The sequence below is a fragment of the Austrofundulus limnaeus genome, unplaced genomic scaffold (assembly GCF_001266775.1).
Source record: "Austrofundulus limnaeus strain Quisiro unplaced genomic scaffold, Austrofundulus_limnaeus-1.0 Scaffold165, whole genome shotgun sequence".
Lineage (NCBI taxonomy): Eukaryota > Metazoa > Chordata > Actinopteri > Cyprinodontiformes > Rivulidae > Austrofundulus > Austrofundulus limnaeus.
Genome location: NW_013952567.1, coordinates 272,263 through 286,280, shown reverse-complemented (window position 1 = coordinate 286,280; position 14,018 = coordinate 272,263). Strand labels below are relative to the sequence as shown.

At 37.9% G+C, this 14,018-nt stretch overlaps 1 protein-coding gene across 2 annotated transcripts in view; it reads right to left on the bottom strand.

The window, feature by feature from the left end:
- tmem145 (transmembrane protein 145) overlaps nt 1-14,018 on the bottom strand; it is a 47,973-nt gene that overhangs the window by 11,436 nt on the left and 22,519 nt on the right. For both annotated transcript variants that reach the window (XM_014017276.1, XM_014017277.1), the window contains exons 4-8: nt 12,259-12,345; nt 11,500-11,601; nt 1,616-1,700; nt 1,184-1,255; nt 69-137 (exon numbers count right to left, since the gene is read on the bottom strand). In XM_014017276.1, the coding sequence (XP_013872730.1) occupies nt 69-137; nt 1,184-1,255; nt 1,616-1,700; nt 11,500-11,601; nt 12,259-12,345 (415 nt within the window). The remainder of the gene's footprint in view (nt 1-68; nt 138-1,183; nt 1,256-1,615; nt 1,701-11,499; nt 11,602-12,258; nt 12,346-14,018) is intronic.

Genomic DNA, 14,018 nt, shown 5'->3' with positions numbered 1-14,018 from the left:
GGCAGAAGGGGGTGTGTGTGTGTGTGTGTGTGTGTGTGTGTGTGTCTGTTTAAGACAGAAACTCTTACCCTCCACACCTGCTGCCGTCATAAACATTTTGTAGGTTGTGTGAAGAAGCTGTCTTCCCTTCAGGTTGTCTAGAGGGAGAAAAAGGAAAAGAAAACAAGAATGAGGTGACAGAGGTGTGTGTGTGTGTGTGTGTGTGTGTGTGTGTGTGTGTGTGTGTGTGTGTGTGTGTGTTACAGAGCAGAGATAAAAAGGATGGAGATATACTAACAGATGGTGAAGAAGAGCAAGAGCGGTACAGAGAGTAGGAGATGGAAGAAAACACCAGAACAAGGGAAGAGCCAGATGAACGGGGAAAGTGGTCATTAATATGCATCCATCTTGTGATGGCCATTTCCAGATGAGACCAGATATGTCTCCTCTGTTCTGATTACCTAATCTGAGAGAAAATATTCCTAATGCATATTTAAGGAGGCTACTTTACTACCMAAACCATTCAGCAAACAGTGGCCAGCGAGGTAATGCAAGGTTGTTTCTGCCATGTCCATGCACAGATTTCACTGAACGAGTGCTGGTTTAAAAATAATTTCACCCCAASTTAAAACCTTTCTGCAAWCTTAAATGTCTCATARCATTTTAAACCTATTGATATGGTCTTATTAAGTACAGAAAGCCCTAAAGCAGAGCTATTCACTTCGAGGACCATAGTTACAGAAAGTCAAAACCTCAGCACCCCCGGTCAGGGGTGTTGTTGTGTTTCCTGGGATAATGGCGGGGCGTTGCCCAATAATGGTAGGGGAAACACTGAATTATGTAGAGGAAAAAATATTCTCTAATATTTTTTAAATGTTTCTAATTATAATTCACTTACATCTGATTCTACCTTCTCTACACAATCAATCATTTTTACATGAAAACCAAGCCCTATTTTTACCATCTTCTCCTGCTTTTATATAAAGTGTGCTCAATCGTGACGAACATTTAGCTCCAAGAGAAAGCTAAATCATGCTTCACCTGAAAAAACACAAGAACTTATTCCTGTCCCATCAGAAAAATGCGCCGATTTTWTCACAGAGCTCAGAAAGTCCATTAAATGACTGCTGTGAGCTTTAAAAGTCTGAATAGATTGTATTGAAGGGAAGAAAAAGAGAGACTAAGTAGAAAATGTGGTACTTACAGGCAAAGTAGCAGGAGAGGAGGAACACCAAAAAGAAGATAACCAGGAAYGTGATGTCTGTCTCCAGGATTCCTGTGAATAAGTTACAAGGAGTAGTAGAAAAGGTACATCAAGATGAGAGCTAAAAAACATGGTAATGAGAGAAATTGATTAGTTCAGGAACAGAGAGATGTAGTTACAGTACAAGCAGAGTGTGAGTGATAGAAGTGGCCATTGAAGACATTGGAATAATTCATTTAGAAGATACATGAGCATCTTCTTCTTTTCATCCCTCCTTCCCAGTTCATCCATCATCATTAATTCATTCAGCCGTTCGTTCATTATTGCAATTTGTTCAGTGCAGTGGRCTTTATTGGCCGTGCTAAGTGGTGTTGGCTTGTGCCATTGACGATTCATTTTATAATCCCTCTCATTCTCTCTATTCRCTCTTACCAAACTCATCTGCAGAGAAATGCTGTGTCCAGAAAGACTGACCATTGGTCAGTTTCATCTCRTACTCCAGCTGCAAACCATCACCCTGCAAAAAAAAGAAAGGCAAAAGATGGAGCAGTGGCTTTGATTAAAAATATATTCTCCTGCATTGTTAAAGGCTTCGTGATCTGTGCAAAATATGATTAATGCCTCTTGCTGCAGTGGACAATTCTGCAAGTTCAACTGGCAGCAAAAGGTAATGACTTATAGATTTATATCTAAACACTCTCAGGACAATTCACTTTTCACTAGAATACTGAAAACTGATATTTATTGGGCCTATTAGGAGAGAAAAATATGATCTGGAGTTAAAAGCCACACAGAGTTTACAGTTAAATTCTAGGGACTTGAGTGTGCATGAATCAGACAGCTAAAGTATCTAAATTAAAAAGGACTGGACTTGAAGCAGTGTTTCACCAATAAAATTAAACAGCTTTTTCATTTTCACCCATCAGCCACAAGATTAAAACCACYGACAGGAAAGAATACCACTCAATAAACCATGGCATAATGAATAACTACACAGATAAATCATAATGCTAAAACAAAATGGTGAAAAAAAAAAAAGAGTACAGTAGGTTTCAGTCTTTCCCTGTGAAACCACAGCATACTCATAAAGGGAATGGACTGGACATTCCCAAGAATGCTTGATTAAACTGAAGTCTAGAGTCTGGAGGTCCTTTGTCCCATATTTTGGATCCTGGTGTTCATGCGATTGTTGCTTTTTAACACTTGGTTGTCCATGCATCTGACAATGCTTTCATTCAGAAAAAGCAAAAAAATAAAAAAAAAATTAAAAAAAAAGGCAAAAAAACCCCCCCAGAACAACAAAAAAACAGTGCTCAAGAACCCTTAAGAAAAGAAAACAAAGAACAAAGATAATGTCTTGGCTTTCAAATGTGGTGCTAATGTCTTGGTGCCAAACACCAGAGGACACAAAAGGTTTTATAGTGGCCGATAGCATCAAGTCTCGAGTATCGATTGGAACAAGGACTAACGTTTCAATTCCCCCAGAACTATTTCAAGTTTTAAATTTCGATTCCTAGTTTTGATACCCAGTCTGCCCACTGTAACAAGAAGCCACCAAAAACCAATGAAGAAAAACCACAGGTGAGATGCCCGAACACCAACACAGATTCCGCAGGTGAGCCGCTTAAGTGTGAGCAAATGGACACTGTGCACCGATGATCTAAAGTATGCTTTTACTTTAATAAAATAATAAGAATTTATYGAGCATAGAAGGGCACATGACCAACATGAATAAACACTTCTCAGAGTTGTCTTTGACTCGCTGTGCAAGCCTTTGCTAACACCTCTAGRTAAATCCATCTAATACCAACAATGAGGCAGCTAACAAGTTATACTAGACCTTAAAACTGTAACATCAGCTCAGTAACATGTTTAAGTACCTGCAGCATCAGACACTGGATGTGTGTCAATGTGTTTTAATGAGGTAAAGCAATCTTGTTAAAGTGTATACACTGCATGTGTAATTGTGTTATTCCACTGGAAGATTATTTCACACAATTCAAGTCTGATTCTTCTCTTTTTTAAAAGAAGAAAAAGAAAGAGAGAAAAAAATGAAATGTAATGAGAAAGAGTAAAAGAGAGATTAGAAGATATGTGAAATATATATTAAGAAAACACAAGACAGCACACCGACTTCTTGGCTCCACACCTCCAAGCCGATGAACCTATGAGCCGATGAAGTCTGATTCTTCTCTAACTACACAAAATAATYTGACAATACAGTAAGAAAATTGCACTTTTAGACATGAAACAAGGAAAATTTCCAGGCTAACAAGATTAATAACCTAAAACATTCTACACTTGCTTAGTGTACCAGCCTCTAAACAAGGTCAAAAATGCCTTTTGGCTGGATATAACATTGTAAGATTTGGTTAGATGGACMATTTTTGCAGCTACCTCATTTAAACCATGTTAGTTTTCTTGACCCTGCTTTGAAAAAGAATTGGAATCATTGGGAACCAGGTTAAAAACAAGGAACCAGAATTGTTCAAACTCAAACTATGCCCTACTGTACTGATAGGCCTAAATATTCCTATAWTTTCTTCAATTCTTCTAAAATGTGCCCTAACAAAACTTGTGCCATTTTTAAATTACTGGTAGCAGTCTCAATTTGTCCCTTATTCCAAAATCATCACATCAGCCTSATGTGTCTTCTACATGCACAAGACATCCAATTTATCAGTAAACTGAACAGTCATAATGAARAAAATAAATCTTGAGCTGCTCACATGCTGCAGAAAATTCTCCCTCGTGTCTGTTCTTCACACAAAATTGCCATGAAGAATTCATTTCTAGCTTCTGGCTCCAGTGGATGCTCCTCTTTCTTGTTGTCATTTACTTTGATGAGATGGGTATAATAGCTAAAATCCCAGGACATCACACTTTAAAAAAAGCAAAACAACAATTTCTTATAACATCTCTTTTATTGCCCCATATACATATCTTATAACATCTCCTAATACATGAAGGCAAAAACCATCCATGTTACTTGGGAAGGAACTGGCTGCAGATTTATCTGTGGAGTGTAATTGTGTTACAAAGCGAGTCTCCCAGCTGATCTGAAGCACCTCTATATCTCCCAATTGAGAGGAAGAAGTTTGTGGAATGATAAAAAGCTCATTGAGATACTAACGTGAATATGACCCACATTAGAAAGAGTGGATCAGATTCAGTTTTCTTCTTAATGTGGTTAGAAAGCTTTGTGTTTTTCATTTTTCATAATGTAAAATCCATTATTTKTTAGGTTGTCAGTTTGAGATATTCTTCTTTGTTATGTTAAGAAGRAATAGAAGATTTGATAAATATGCAAGAACAAGAAAATAAAGTAACCCGGTTCTCAAAGTAAACTGCTTCTGGAATGTTATTTTGGCAGTAGCACAAACAAATGCATCAAACTAAAGTGAACTTGGGAGGTGAGGGGGGAAAAAAGAGGGATGGGGAGCAGTGAGCAAGAGAAAGGGCACAGAGATGGGTTGACAATCAGAGCAAAGGGAGCTCATTTCACACACGCAAGTTCAAAGCTGATGGAGTTTGCGCTTGTTGCAGTGGAGCGAGGGAACAGAAAAAGGGAAGGGGGGGACGACGACTTTGATTTCATTTGGCAGACTGAGACTCCATTTTACTCCCTCTATCAAAAAGGGCGAGAAGCATGGAGCGTGCACTGCCAYAAAATCAATACAGACATAAAGAGCAAGGAGACAGAGATAAAGAGAGTGATAGATGCGAGGAAAGTTTAAAATAAAGTTGGAGTGAAAGGACAAATGAAGAAAAAGGAGAAAATGCAAAAAAGGGGAAAGTGAGATGGATGCACAAGAGATGGGATGGTGAAAAGAAGAAGAACAGCAGGAATTCTCTCTGCAGGACAGAAAAAGTCACAGGATGAGTTTGAGGCTGATGGTCGGTTTCAGGTATAAAAAAGGCACCTGATTGACTGCACTGATATCAAACACTGAGGGGGTTCTTGCATATAAATCTGCAGTTTTACACACTGTGTGCACCTGGACTGCTGATAACTGCATCTTTAAAAGACTTCTGAGAGTATTGAGATTTTAGATCTGGAACATCGCAGTTCTGTGCAATTGCTTTTTAGAAAAAGTGGGGTTAGACTTTGCACAGATARCCACACTGAATCCTGGAACAAAGCTTGGCTGAGCCTATTATTCCCATATGTAATTGTTAAACATGGCATTCCAAAAGAAAATAGTGTCATCAGAAAACCTAGTATTGCTGCATATATGCCTGAATTCATTCTATTGAATCTTTATCTTTCTTTAAGAATAACTAAAAGTATTTATATGATTATCATGCAAAATGCATTTTTATTTTGTATAAACATGGATGAATAAGCTTTATAATGTTCAATAAATCAGGAAACTATCTTAAATTGAAACTGAGCCTGCCAAATAATTTGGTCATTTTCATTCTCCTCATGTATGGYTGGATGGACAAGTCTTCCAATGTTGACATCTTTTAATTATTAAAAAAAAGTTTCTGCACCACTATATAGTCATAAACCCCTCTACTGAACTGCAATGGACTACTCTGGAAGCTGGGGGGGAGACTCCCCAAGCATGATGCGTCTCCTTTACATAAAACAAAATGGCCATACCACCCTGAACACACCAAATCTTGTCTGATCTTGGAAGACATGCAGGGTCTACTTGGATGGGAGACTGTCTGGGAATACTATGTGCTGTAAAACCAATGTAGGAGTTGCGCACACATTGAAATACTAGCAATAGAAAACCATTGACCGTGGGTCACCTTCTACCGAAGGATGAGAAAAAATAAAACATTTTGAAAAGTCACAAGTTAAAGTGAATCTGGTGTCATTACTTTCATATTATTTGAACACTTCAGAGTTTCTCCTAACACACACACACAAAAAACACAGTCACATAAGTCATGCATGATCCTGCCTCCGCCCATCAAACCAGCCATTTTATTTCTCCAGGCTCACATCCATCCATCATCGTCCACTCATCCATTCTGCTCNAACATGTTACAAGTCATTTCTCAGGAAGGTTTTTTCTTCTTTTTAAATCAAGATTTAAGAACCTGACTGATGGAAACTGCTCCCCGCTCACCAGGGAAGTATTAGTGAGAACAGGTGATAAAGCCTGGCTCACTGTTTGTGCTCTAACTCACCTAACTGAACAGTGTGAGCTCAGGGCTTTTAAAGGCAAATCAAAGGCTTCATAAACAAACTCTGCTAAACAATTCTACAAAGAACAGTGCTTGGTCAATGATAGAATTGACCTGAAAAGACCACTTTTTCCATCTATGTAAACTTTGAGACTAATCCCAAAACGAGAAACGTGGCTTCACACAAAGACAACTCAAATGACTTATAGAAGCGTAAGAGTTTATGCTTTAATTATCTTWGTCTCATTTTTGCCTCACATTTGTGGTTGTTGATGAGTTTCAATTTTCTGTCATTAAATTTGAATTATCTTTACTACTCATTCGCATTTTTATGTCATTACTTCCAACAATCAAAAATAAAGAACTTAAAATGATGTAATTTGGATTTTGTTAGTATACAAACTAATAATTTATAGTCACATTTTCCAAGAATCCAGTGTTAAAGTATTGTTATTCAGTATTTACACTAAGCAACAAAATCCTCAYGTCTGTTCATTTCCTTTATAGGTGAGTAAATCTCCCTTAAGGCCTGTAATGGTGTCAATTCTTCCTGTTGTTATTTCTTATTTATTACCCTTCAGAACAGCATTTTAAGTCTAACTGCCACCCCATCTGGCACAGAGGAAGAACAAGCTCCTGTATGATGATTGCAAGTCTCAGTCTAGTCCCCCCCAGCCTGTGCCAATTAACAGCTGCTTTATTTTCACTTTTCTCCGGCTGCCCAGTAAGGTGATCTTGTGTCATTAACAAGACTTCTGCTCAGAATAATGGAGGCTGAATTTGATTACAGCTTTTTAAAAGGTTTTCATTTTCTTTCAGTTTGAATAACCACAAGGCTAAACACTGACAAGTTGTTGGGTTCAATGACAGGTAATGAAGCCGAGTTAATCTGTATAATGCCTATTTCCAAAAAAGGGGGGTCTAATTAGTTCTGCCAACAAGCGATAACACTAACTCATCAATACTGTTTCACAAAGAGAAAATGGGTCCATTTCCTTTTTTTAAAGGATATGGCAGATGGCAAAATGATACTTAATATTTTTCTGTTTCACACACACAAAAATAAAAAATCAAAAATAAATAAAAAAACAAAAATGAAAACAAGCCAGCTAATTTGTAAAATTGGTTACTCTGACAATTTGCTTGTTTGAAAAACCACCATCCTGTCACAGGTTCACTGCTCTGCAATTTCTGCTGACCTGAATTTTACTTCCACTGTACTGGCTGTATTTTTTTTCTCTGATGGAATAGTAATATTTTGCAGCCTTCAGGTTTCCTGGAATAATTATGCGGAATTAACTGGAAACCATTTTTCTTTTTTTYATGCAGGTGAGGGATTTAGGAGCAGCCCAACATCCTCTGTTAAAGACTTAAAGAGCTCACTTATTTAAATTCAGACCCACCTCGGCACTATATGTACACGTTAAAATAAAGTAGAACTTGTCAACAAAAAAATGTAAAAAGCCCCAAAAAGTAAAGAAATGAGAGCAATCAGGTGAGAAGACAGTTAAAAATACACAATTAGGAAAGGGCTGACAGAGGTAAAYAGACATGACATGGCGTGGAGCATTTCACAGCGTGGTGACAGAGTTGGAAAAGAGCAGAACATTGCCAAAGATTGTGAGCGACAGCAGGGGGAAAGATGAAGAMGCAAAACGGAAGCGAGAGGACGAACAGTGCGAGATGAGGGGTGGAAATTGGCTGCAGGACGCAGCATGCATATGTCCACAAGAGAAGAGATGAGCTTTTATACTCAAATCCAGCAGCATTAGGCAGCTTGTCTTTCAGCGGACGCTGGCGTGACACTAAACCACACTCTGCAGGAAGCATCCATTCTAATCATATCCCCTCTCAGCCAGCATGCTCAAAAACAATCCTCACCCCACCAAAAAAAAAAATTAAAATTCAAGGGCATGAGTTCTCACACAATTACACAAGATCCAGAGTGTTGCTGGTGTAACAAGATGTCAAAACCAGGAACAATATATGATACAGACTACAGAAATTTTATTTATTTTTTCTGTCATAMCATCATTAAAACACTGCAACATGAACCTACTGCAAGGATTTGTCTTCGTCTCATGCCCTGGGCAAAGGAGAATGCATCATCTCTGAGCTATCATTACCAAGCTCATGATTTCTACATCCAGTGCTCCAGTCCAAACGCATTCCAACAAACACATCGTAACCACCGCTTTGCTCCTTTTCTCCCAGAACAAAACGGTCCAATTAAAAAAACAACAACATTTAAACCATCCATAAAGCAACCTAATTAACAGGCTACAGTCAACCCCCCTCGAGTGCATGCATAGCACAATCTAGGGTTTGCTGCAGAAAAAAATATATTCAGACTTCAGACCATCACAAAAKAATTTAGAATCAAATAGATGAAGAATCAGTTGCAACATGTGAGCGGATGAAATATTTATAGGACATAKAATTGGGTATTTGAGCTTTATTAAACTGGGATCAGATCTGGAGGTCTAGAACAGAAAAGTAGCTGTTAAATGGAACCTATTCATCTGTGTTTGGAACACAGATTACCACTGTAAATTAAAGATTTASGTTTCCTTACAGTGTTCTGGTCTGTTTAAAGCTAAGCCCATGTTTAAAATATAGTCTGGTGCATTTGGCTGAAAACGGAATAAATATTTTTGGGCAAAAAGATATGTTTCAGCTGATTTAATAAGAAGGCAGCATAAAACCTGCCTAAAATATCCTTACTCGGGTGATGCAGTGCGTTTCTCTATTAAAAAAATAATTCTGGTTCTGCTACTTGGACTTTCAACCTGTTCAAGTTTTCTATGCAAAGAGAAAAATTGAACATATTGCAAAAGTAACAAAAACAGTTCTTTTTACAGAAATTTTATGAACACAAAAACACGTTCAATAGATTTCTTCYCATTGTCCCAAAAAGTAGTAATTTGTCTGACTACTGATTTACCCTATTGACATAATTTTCTTCTRTACGTTTTTCAGSACATACAGTATCTTGTTCCACAAGTTTTGTGCTATTTCAACAATTGTATATCAAGATAATATGAATATCAAGCTCCTTCAGGATATTCTGGCTTTGACTTTTGGTACTTCAGCAATTTATACCTTTTGAGATAGTCAACTTTTCCAGATCTTTTTCTGTTCTCATTGAAAATGAATGGAGCTGTCTGCAACATCCTTAAAACCCTTTCAAATGTTCATAAATCCTTATTAAACTTTACATTTTTTAGTGTTTATTTCTGTGTGAAAATTCAGATTCCATTGGCTTTTATTTTGTTGATTTGAGCTTTTTTCTACTTTTTTGTTATCATTCACTTTTCTGCTGTTCTGCTGATTTCAACTTTTTTGTGCTCCTTTGTTAATTTAAACTTTTWATGCTTCTTTAGCYGTTTTCTGCTACTTTCAGTTCCYATGTTTTTAGCCAAGTTCAGCTAATTTTACATTGAAGCTAAATACACCTCGTCATAATTTTAGCTTATTGCTGATTAGTTCACCAAACATGTGCCCTTTGTTTCTTTGTGCTTATTTCAGCTCATTTTAAACAATTTTTAGGCTCGTTTCAGCTTTTCTAGCTATTATAAAATAAATTGCAGGTACTTCTTTCTTGTTTTTTGCTTATTTGAACTTCTGCTCCTCTGTCTGTTAATTACCTCCGCCAAGGAGGTTGTGTTTTCGGTCACGTATGTCTGTCTGAGTGTGGACAAAATTATTCAACAACTTATGGACGGATTTTCATGAAATTTTTTACCACAGGTGGGTATTGGCCAAAGGAACACTCCATAAAACTTTGGTGGTGATCCGGATCACAATCCGGATGCAGGGATTTTTTTGAAGGATTCTTCTTTATTGCAGGATATGAGAAATTGGCCTTGGCGGAGGATTGCGCTCTCCAAGGCTACGTTAACACTGCAGGTCTTAATGCTCAGTTCCGATTTTTTGAAAAAATCCGATCTTTTTGTGTGAACRTTCAMATTACATTTTAARTGTGACCTGCATCAGACCCCTGTGTGAACGCAACACAGCACTGATGTAATGCGCATGCGCAGTAAAAGACGTGACGTCTCCTCAGCCGGCTTGTTTGTTTACAGAGCTAGCATGGATGCTACATTTTGCACGTCGAATCTGAAGTTATTGTTTAATCAGAGCCGATTAAATAATTATCTGACATGCTTCTTCAGTTCAGTGTTTAAATCTGAAGCTGCCTCTGACCGGGATGCTCCAGTGAAGCTTTTTTTTTTAACGTAACTACGAGCTGGAAAAAAGTATCGACCGAGTAGCTAACTTTAGGATCGATACTCTCCGCGACCCAGGCTGGACATGTTATTATCAAACTATCTACGTGGAAAATGAAAAGTAAAAAGATGAAGCAACTGGACTTGTGTTTTGGAGCTGTAAACACATGGAGCTACAGATTTAAACAGCGAGACTTGAGGTTAGTGTCTTATCGGTCCTTCACCCCCTCCTCACTGATGAAAAAGTCAGATGAATGTGACATGAGCGTTCACACTGCAGTCACTTTGAAAACATCAGATATATATCAGATTTAAAACCACATACTGAAACGGCCTGGGTCGGATTTGAAAAAAAAAATCGGATTTGTCTCGTTCAGACTGTCATAAAAAAATCTGATATGAGTCAGATGGGTCAAAAAAAAAATCGGATTTGGGTCGGATTTGCCTGCAGTGTGAACATAGTCCAAGTGTTACTAGTTATAACTTGTTTCACGYACATTTAGCTTCTTTTTACCATTTTTAGATATCATTTTGCCCTTTTTACATTTTCTTTACCCTGTTTTGACTATCTTTCCAMTGATTTTTCTCTTTTGTTTTCCTACTGTCTGCTCAAATGAGCTGTTCAAATTCAGCTCCCAATAACTGTTTTGCTATTAAATCTTTTCAGTTCGATTTCAGCAGATCTCAGAACAAAAAAAAAAATCAGCATTAAGCATTCACACTAGATTTTTGCAGGAAATGCAAATCCTCTTGTTTTTGACGTATAGAAAAGATGATGCTTTCTCCATGTAAAATAAAAATACAAACATAAATTTGAGGGTGGGTTTTCACATGAGCCCACTCGCTCTGCACCACTTTGTAAAGAACCTGACAGTAAAAGCCATCCTTGTTAAAGTGAAAGAGGCAATATAATGTCTGAAAGGGTCAGAGGTCTGTGCTTACCCCACACTTGCTGAGAGCGATGTACCACCACCTCTCCCTCACCGAGCGAAAACTGCGACCACCCACGCAGCTCAGAACCTCCTCACTGCCATCATCCTCCACCTCGGAAAAATAAAAAAGAAAGAGGAGGGGGGATTCACAGAGGATGTTGTTATTCTAAACAGGCAGCACATTTTTACCTCAGAGACACTGACTTGTCACACTAGACTACGAGCCGGAGATATCAAGACACACGCATTTTTCACACCCTAATATAGTCTGAAATGTCACAAACAAGATCCACTAACCACTTCAACAACAGAACCAGGCTGGCCGTCACACCTCTTAATGTAATAAACAAGCTGGCTCACTTGTTGGAAAAGAGAATTAAACCATAGAAAAACTGGGAGGAGAGATATTTTGAGTTCAACAGCGGATAAAAAAAGTGTAAATTAGAATGTTATGAAAACACATTATGGGCCATTAGTTCTCACTTTCCCTCCCAGCTTCATCCCTGTCTATCGTTCGTTTGAATATTTCTGTGCTGTTTTGCACTCCAAAGGCAGATGCGTGCACRGAAAGGTGAAAATATGTTCAAATATCTGATGATAAAAATCGCAGTAACACACAAATATGCTCCACATCACAGCAGAGCAGGGTCAGAGTTCAAACAAATTCACAAAACAGCAAGATTATAAACAGATGTTTGTTTTGCCTATTAGGTCCAGGATGCTGCTCAGTTCAGCGGTGCGTACGAAGCGAATACGTTTGTGTTCTTACCACACATCCTGACCAGGTGTAGCGAGTGGTGAGATTGATGACCTGGTTGTTTTCAGGCCTCAGCACTGCTTCCTTCTGGTAACAGTTCTGCCAACAACAACAACAACAACAACAACAACAATAAACACACAAAAAAAAAACATTCAAAACAGCTTAAAAGCATTAAAAAACAGCATTAAAAATAAATGTAGATATATGTAGAGAGCAGGTAGTAGCTGCTGCATGACAATATTTTGGAAAACATTTAGACATTTATTTAGTTGGCATTTCTTTAATGAAAAACATATTCACTGCAGTTTATATTCACTGCAGTTTAATACACAATCGATCTTAAAGTTAAACAAATGCTGACTCAAATTCACCATTTTTTGCCTAGTTGTCATTATTGGATAAAAACATCAGCAGTGATATCTATTCCTCATTTCTTCTGCAGAAAAAAGCTATCTGCATCAACAAGGTAAAGATTTGTAAMAAATCTGTACTGAGTTGGGATTTATTACTAAACTGAAGGCTTTTTTTGTGTTTAAGAAACCAAACCCTTAAAATAAAAGAAAATTTTGTTTTAAACATCACTATCGCTTGTCTCTGATCCACTCCAGCAATTGGAGTAAAAATGCACTCTTCTGTCCTTTCTTTTGCCATGGATTTCTYCATGGGCGAGCTGTTAATATTAGAGCAAAATGTCAAGCAGAGAAAGGAGACCAGAATGTCTGAATCTGGCAATCTGAGAACCTCTCAGAGAGCCGAGAAGTGATGTGACGCTTGTAAGCGCACTAGAAATATCTCAGCACAGTGTCACATCTGTGCGTCAGAAGATGTCAGGCAGAAGATTACGCCACTAACCAAATAACTTCAGCACATGAGCCATGAAATGAAAGAAATCTGAGTTCATGTGTGTTTTTTTAAATGTTTAGTCATCTGAGCAGAAATTTTCTAAACATCTATAAACCCCGCTTTTATAACACAAAGATACGATTAGAATGGTAACGTGCAGAATATAAATTGCTTTTTTCATACATTATGGATTAGCTGCAAAATCAATTTAATGTTGGTTATAAAAAGGTTAGATCRTGTTGCATCTCATCGCACCAGCTGACGAGCTACAGGGCGGATATTAAGAATTCATGCATGCTGGTTGGACAGCTGYGGGCCTGACCAGTTTACATGAATCCACTCTGTCTGAAGGCAAAGATTTTAACCTTAGATCTCAATCTATGCACACAAACAGATGCTAAACGGACTCTGCATAAACAGGAGGCAGAAGAGTGGATGCTACAAATTAAGGAATGCACACAGCAAGTGATTTTATTCCCATTATAGTTTTTGAATTTGGCATTGTACTTTTGCAAAACAGCTATGAAACTCAACTAATGACTCTCAGCTTCAAGGTTGTTTTAAAGTATTCTGAGTCATTTCAGGTGAGGAGTGCAAGGATTGTACTTTCATATAGAGTTTTGGACGGAAATAAATAGTTTCATTTACCAAACTTCTTTACTTTATTATTTTAGGAATTTATTTTTTTGTGTAATAAAAGAAACAAACGAGTGAGCTTGATCGGTTTCTGCTCTTCAGAGAGAAGCAAGTTCAAAGGTTTTGAGCATCGGGTCAGAATGCCTTCCAGACACAGGAGGAGGCCCGAGGGTAGACCCAGTCACGCTGGAGACAAGATCTCATGCTGATTTGGAAACACTTCAGAGTCCCAGATGAGCCGGAGGACCGTGGCTGTGATGAGAAAGGTCTGCTCAGCCTTTCCCCAATGA